Here is a 6657-nt window from a genome sequence, read left to right on the forward strand (position 1 = left end):
CCTTGCCGCCCCCCGGCGTGCGACGGCTTGGGCGCGGGGAGCCGCGGCCGTGAGGCGGCGCCGCCATGGCGGAGTGCACCGGCCTGCAGTTCGTCAGCCCCTACGCCTTCGAGGCGATGCAGAAGGTGGACGTGGTGCGCCTGGCCGCGCTGAGCGACCCCGAGCTGCGGCTGCTGCTGCCCTGCCTGGTGCGCATGGCCCTCTGCGCCCCCGCCGACCAGAGCCAGAGCTGGGCGCAGGACAAGAAGCTCATCCTGCGGCTCCTCTCGGGGGTGGAGGCGGTCAACTCCATCGTGGCCTTGCTGTCCGTGGACTTCCACGCCCTGGAGCAGGATGCCAGCAAAGAGCAGCAGCTCCGGTAACGCAGAGAACGGCGTCTTCCGTGGCGAAAGCCGCGGTGTGGCTTTTCTAGCTGTTCCCCTGGAAGGGCCGGACTGACCCGGCCGTTCGTGTGCCGCTCCCGGTTCGCGCCCCTCGATAATCTCTCAGGAGAACCCCCGAGTCGCGGCAGAGCAACGTACGGGGAGCCGGGGTTAATGGTCTTTCCTGGGGAGCTTCTCCCCCCGGGGTGCGCTTGCAGGGAGCTGCCCCGCCTGAGAGAGGGCAGGGAGGTGGCTGGCGCTCCTTGGTGAGGCGAAGAGAGAGAGCAGGTGGCTGCGCTTTCGTGACCGTTGTCTGCGCTGCTGGGGAACAGAGGCCCTTGAAACGTCGATAATCTGCTGAATTAGATTTCGTGATGCACTACAGTTACAACAGTCTTTTCTGGTCGTTGGCGCGATAGAAGAAATCCCTACAGAATTACTGTCTTCCTTTAACTGGCAGAAGTTCTGTGTTTGCAGAAACATTTAATAGTTGTTTTTAATTGTCTGTTAGGCACAAGCTAGGAGGAGGTAGTGGAGAAAGCATCCTGGTGTCGCAGCTTCAGCATGGGCTGACACTGGAATTTGAACACAGCGATTCGCCTCGTCGGCTTCGTCTCGTACTTAGCGAATTACTAGCAATTATGAATAAGGTAAATTTCTCCATATCTGGATGCCTGTGAGTTGTATGTCAGTGGAGATGCACTCTGGATAGGTTGATGTGCTGTCTGCTTCTGTTTCTGGTGCTGCCGTTGTGTGTGAGTACTCTTCTCCGGTTCCTACCTGCTTCACCAAGACGTGAAGTCTCACTCTGGTTGAACGGTGGCTTGTGATTAAACTCCTTATGAACCCAGCTTCCTAGAGGAAGGCTGTCTTCCTCAGAACAAACGAGAGTAATCTTTTCTCATACGATACAGACTCTGTATATTCTGTAATATGCTGTGCTCAAATATAATGTGATTTTGTGATGCATCAGTGCAGAAATCATATTCGAAAATGGAATTACGACTTTTCTCCATCCAGTTCTTTACTCCTATTGCAGTATGATATGAGCCACCGTCTTTCTCTTACTGCCCCTCCTCACGCCCCCCCCAGCATTTTATTTTCCTTGTGTAAACTTACCATGTTTTTAGAATTGTCATTGAGCTATTTCTCTTTCTTCTGGAAAGAAGCAATGATACTAGCTGTATTGAAGTATTTCCACTGGTGAATATTTCTTATGCTAAACACTTTTCTTGCCTGTTCTGTATTTACAGCTGTACATTTTTGACAGTTTTTAATGTGTTCGATCTGCTGAATTGAAAGCCATAGAAGACTGATTAGACAAATTGCTTCATAAAACCTGTTCAGTGATGATGAATAATGTCTCGTAGGTGTCAGAATCAAATGGCGAGTTTTTTCTCAAATCTTCTGAGCTCTTCGAGAGTCCTGTTTATCTGGAGGAGGCAGCAGATGTTCTCTGCATTTTGCAAGCAGGTGTAGTATTCTGTATTTATAGTGTTTTCTAACTTCTTACAAATGTAAAAAGATAACTTTTGGAGCTGTTGTGACTGATTTAAGGTTAATCTAGGCTGTTTAGCTCGTTGAAAAGGAATAGATCACAGATTGATTTTTCCATTTATTGATTTGAGCGTGTTATTGAAACACATGTTAAAAGCAAGGTTTTACTTGTTTCACAGTGAAATGCTGTAACTTTGAAAACTTTGTATCTAGAGCTGCCATCACTGTTGCCAATAGTTGATGTGGCTGAAGCTCTGTTGCACGTGAAAAATGGAGCCTGGTTCCTCTGCCTTCTGGTGGCCAATGTTCCTGATAGCTTTAATGAGGGTGAGTTACAGTTTCTTCTTGTCCAGCTTACTTTTTCTAAAGGTTTGAAATGATTTCTAGCAATATCGAATGGGCTACACCACGACTCGTACGTATTTGCACGGGAGAGCGTTTGGCTTACGAAATACGATTTGAATGCATTTATACCTAGAGGTGCTGATAGGCTCCCGTTCTCATCATGTTGACTCCCCTTTTTTGCAGCCTACTCGTAGACTCACTGTGTGCATCTTGCAGCTTTTCATCTGTAGGTCACCTTTATAAAGGCTGACTCGGGCAGTGAATGACTGGGACTGCGAACCTGGTCTAGGCTTGCTAATAGTTCTTGTCCCTCAGACGGAGCCATATTAGGAAGTGAAAAAATTTGTATTGACGTTGCCTGTTTAGCATCCCTCACCTCGTAATAAGATTTCGGTCTCCAGGGCTGCCAGATGCACGGGTTACATTGGATAGAGTATGAGTAGTAATTGGATGATGCATAAATCTGCAATGACCCTGAAATTCCTCTGAGGAGAAAGACCGTTTCCTTATTCTGCTTATATAGTGTAGATCATGAGTTCTTGCCCAGACAAGATTTGTGTGGCCCAGCTGATAAATCATAGTGAGCTGAACAGAATGGCTTGGCTTTGTGTGTTTATGTTTATGTGGCTTTCTGTTGGAAAGGTCAGATTTACTCACGCCTCCTGTTGGATATTTAGTCTGTAGAGGTTTGATTAAGAACGGTGAACGGCAGGACGAGGAAAGTGTTGGAGGCCGTCGTAGAACAGAAGCACTTCGCCACCTGTGTAAAATGAACCCTTCCCAAGCTTTAAGGGTCCGAGGCATGGTGGTAAGTCTGTCGTTAGTCTGTCGTGAGAATCATAATGATGATCCTTATTGGAGCTTTAAAGCCAAAAAAGATGATTGAGCCTGAGCATTTTATCTAGGTGGAAGAGTGTCATCTACCAGGTCTTGGTGTGGCTTTGACCTTGGATCACACCAAAAATGAAGCTTCAGATGATGGAGTGAGTGACCTGGTGTGTTTTGTGAGTGGTTTGCTACTTGGAACAAACGCAAAAGTTCGAACTTGGTTTGGAACTTTTATCCGAAATGGCCAACAGGTATGAAAATCTTTAAATATTCTGCTTTTTAAAAAATATTCTTGACAGCTTGCTGTAACTCTCCTGGATGTGGGCACCCGTATTTGTCTGGATGCATATAAATCCTGTTGCATGTCTTGGAGCAACCTTTACAAGGCGATGTCTTCTTATAGGACCATCAGGTCTATAGTGTCCCTGAAGGCAGCTATTTGGTTGTTCCTCTGGGAGATTTTCAGGTAGATGATTCAGTAGGAATGGAAACCAGGGAATTGTAAGTTTGTAATATCTACCTGATAAATATGTTCATCCTCAGTGTTCGCAATAGGAAGTTGCGTCTTGACTTGCTTAGGTAGTTGAGTTAGTTAAAGCTGGTGTTTTGATGTAATAAGCTGTTGTAATATGATCATGTGTTGCCTGTTGCCCTGGTACTGAAAATTGGATTTAAAAAAAAATTCCTCTCCCCCCCCCCTTCTTTTTTTCCCTTGACTTCATCATTACGGAAGCTCTTATGTAATACATTGTTTGATGGGATGAATTTTACATTGTTGTTCTCATCTTTTAACCTCTTACACAGAGAAAAAGAGATAATATCAGTTCTGTGCTCTGGCAAATGAGGAGACAGCTGCTCCTGGAGCTCATGGGAATCCTTCCCACGGTTCGCAGCACACATATTGTTGAAGAAGCAGATGTCGATATGGAGCCAAATGTGTCTGTGTATTCAGGACTGAAGGAAGAGCATGTCGTGAAAGCCAGCGCATTGTTACGTCTCTATTGCGCTTTGATGGGAATTGCTGGGCTGAAGTAATGAATGTTTTAACGCTCTGTGTTTTTTATTCACCGTCTGTCCATTTAAACAGAGGTTGAGAGCTTTGGGCACTTCTAACATGAGCTGTCTCTTAATGCCATTGTGTCCTTGAAACAGTCTTGACAGGACTCGCCAATTTTAGTGCTAGGGGAGGCCCTTCTCACGTGCTGAGGGCTGGAGTTGCCAGTTGACGGAAGTTTCTGTGTCTTTATAGTGCAGACAGCAAATATTGTCTAATGCTAAGGTCTGTGGAGACAGGTATGGTTTTTACTTCCCGGTACTATTCTCAGCAGAAAAGTTTTTTCATTCTAATGGTGAAGATCCATTTATCAACTTTGCTGATTCTTTTTATCTAAAATAACGCGAGAAATGTGGTGCTCTCTTTAATGCTGCAAAATCGGTTCCACTGACTTGTTAAAAGAAGTCTAGGCCTAAGTGGTTGGAGCAGTGTGTAGAAGAGAAAGCAGCTGAAAACTCCAGCAACTTACACTGCATGAACTTAGAATTTCTATTCCTCTGCTTTTACTTTTTAGAGAGTGCTAGTGTAGCATCTTCATGCGTTGTTAGTTTTAATTTAGGTATTGCCTAATAATAGGCAAGATTATATCCCAGGGAAGTTTTCTCACTGCTGTTATCTCTTAACAGAGATTTTTATGTTTTATGTTTTTTTAAGTTCAAAGCGACTTGCCCGTTAATCTTGATACTCATTTATCGATGGCAACTTGATGAACAGATTAAGTAACAGAGAAAATTTAACCTTTAACCATTGTGATGAGATTGGAAACCTCTTCACTTTTAAATTAGCAGCGTGGGTTTTGTTCTTTTTCTGTCCTATTCAGGCCAACTGATGAAGAAGCTGAGCAGCTACTGCAGCTGATGACCAGCCGGCCTCCCGCAACTCCAGCTGGTGTTCGCTTTGTATCTCTTTCCTTTTGTATGCTTCTGGCCTTCTCCACTCTTGTCAGGTACCTCTCAGTAAAGGAGGAGCTTTGTAAAGATGTTACTGTTTTAGCACCGTTAAGGCAATGACCTCCCCAGAGCTGCACAGTTTTTCTCTCCTAATTCTTTATACAAATCTCCATATGTTGGTTGAAGGGATTTGTCTCACGCCGTACCATAGGTGAGTAAATTGATATTCCACTCTGCTCTCCCTCTTGTTTATAGCAAATCTTTTGAGAGGGGAGCATCAGCATTAGTTTGGAATAGTTTTTGAAGGCTAAAGTAGGCCTTATTAGTTCACTTTTCCATTGAACAAGTTTGTGGCTAAATTCTTTAGAGACCCTCTTCAAAAGAGTAGCAGCGTAGGTATTTAATGGGTGTAGCTTTCTGCTGTGTCCATTCAAGACAGGAAGTGGCCTGACAATTGGACTGAAGTTTGTGCTAAATATCAGTGCTTATCAGCTGTTTGATGCTAAACTGAAAGTGACAAAAAGTCTCCCAGTGTAAGATTCCTCAAATACTGGCTTTTCTGCTAGTAATTGTTAGTAAAACTAGCGGTAGTTCCTGGGAAAAAGATCTTTTATGGATTTTCTTTGTGCAGCACCCCGGAACAGGAGCAACTCATGGTAATGTGGCTTAGCTGGATGATAAAGGAAGAAGCTTACTTTGAAAGGTGAGACCAGGCTTCTTCTATTTTTAATGATTCCAGTAATCTCATGTTTACTTATGTCCTATTGGAAGTTAACTCTTCCTCTTTGTTATCATTAGCATTTCTGGTGTGTCTGCTTCTTTTGGAGAGATGCTTCTCCTGGTAGCCATGTATTTCCATAGTAATCAGCTCAGTGCTATCATTGATTTGGTCTGCTCCACCTTGGGAATGAAGGTAAATCCTAAACTGTTTCTAGCACATACATTTCTCTGTTAAAATAACCTTTTTACTTTATTTATACTCTTGTATTTACTTTAGTTTTGATAGAAGGAACTTTGGTTTTGCTAATATGCTTAAAGCAAATGTAAAGTAAAAAAATGGGTACCTAACTAAATTAGTTCCTCTAGAAAAACATTAAACTATGCATACCTCTTGATACAGAGGAATGTGATGATAAAAGTATCTTCAAAAAGTGCTGACTTGTTGAAATAATTATTTGCAAGAAATGAACTTTTTTAGAAGATTAATTGAAGTAGCTTCCAAACTAAGCTGCAAACTTTTTATTTTGAATAGTTTAAAGAAATATCTATATATGAAATAATTAATTTCTGAGGGAGACTTGCCTTCAATTTACTATTGTGAAACAGTGTCTCGTCAAGTGTAAAAGCTACGTCGGTAGTCTTTAGGATAAAGAAGACGTGGAGTGATGAACTTGTGACATTTCAAAATATTTTTGTTTTACATTTGAAGTATAGATGTGAATGTTTTCCTGGTATCCCAGTGAAGACAAGTTTAAAAAGGTTAAAAGTTAACAGTTTATGAAATAAATTTGCAGTACCTATTTATAAGAAAGCTAGAACCTAAAATGACGAGAACTTTGTTCTTTGTTTCAGATTGTTATTAAGCCCAGCTCACTCAGCAGAATGAAGACAATCTTCACACAGGAGATTTTCACTGAACAGGTATTTTAAGGCTGGGTCCTCTCCCCCTCTCCCCCTCTCC

The 6657-nt window shown here is 42.9% G+C and overlaps 1 protein-coding gene across 1 annotated transcript in view; it reads left to right on the forward strand.

Moving 5' to 3' along the window:
* The first annotated feature begins 37 nt into the window (after positions 1-37).
* INTS2 (integrator complex subunit 2) overlaps positions 38-6657 on the forward strand; it is a 20568-nt gene continuing 13948 nt past the window's right edge. The window contains exons 1-11 of the mRNA XM_009278226.1: positions 38-358; positions 874-1012; positions 1733-1835; positions 2073-2186; positions 2882-3012; positions 3110-3283; positions 3837-4063; positions 4907-5032; positions 5608-5679; positions 5775-5889; positions 6549-6617. Coding sequence (XP_009276501.1) covers positions 66-358; positions 874-1012; positions 1733-1835; positions 2073-2186; positions 2882-3012; positions 3110-3283; positions 3837-4063; positions 4907-5032; positions 5608-5679; positions 5775-5889; positions 6549-6617 — 1563 coding nt within the window. The 5' untranslated portion in view covers positions 38-65. The remainder of the gene's footprint in view (positions 359-873; positions 1013-1732; positions 1836-2072; positions 2187-2881; positions 3013-3109; positions 3284-3836; positions 4064-4906; positions 5033-5607; positions 5680-5774; positions 5890-6548; positions 6618-6657) is intronic.

The sequence above is a fragment of the Aptenodytes forsteri genome, unplaced genomic scaffold, assembly GCF_000699145.1.
Source record: "Aptenodytes forsteri isolate BGI_AS27 unplaced genomic scaffold, ASM69914v1 Scaffold66, whole genome shotgun sequence".
Lineage (NCBI taxonomy): Eukaryota > Metazoa > Chordata > Aves > Sphenisciformes > Spheniscidae > Aptenodytes > Aptenodytes forsteri.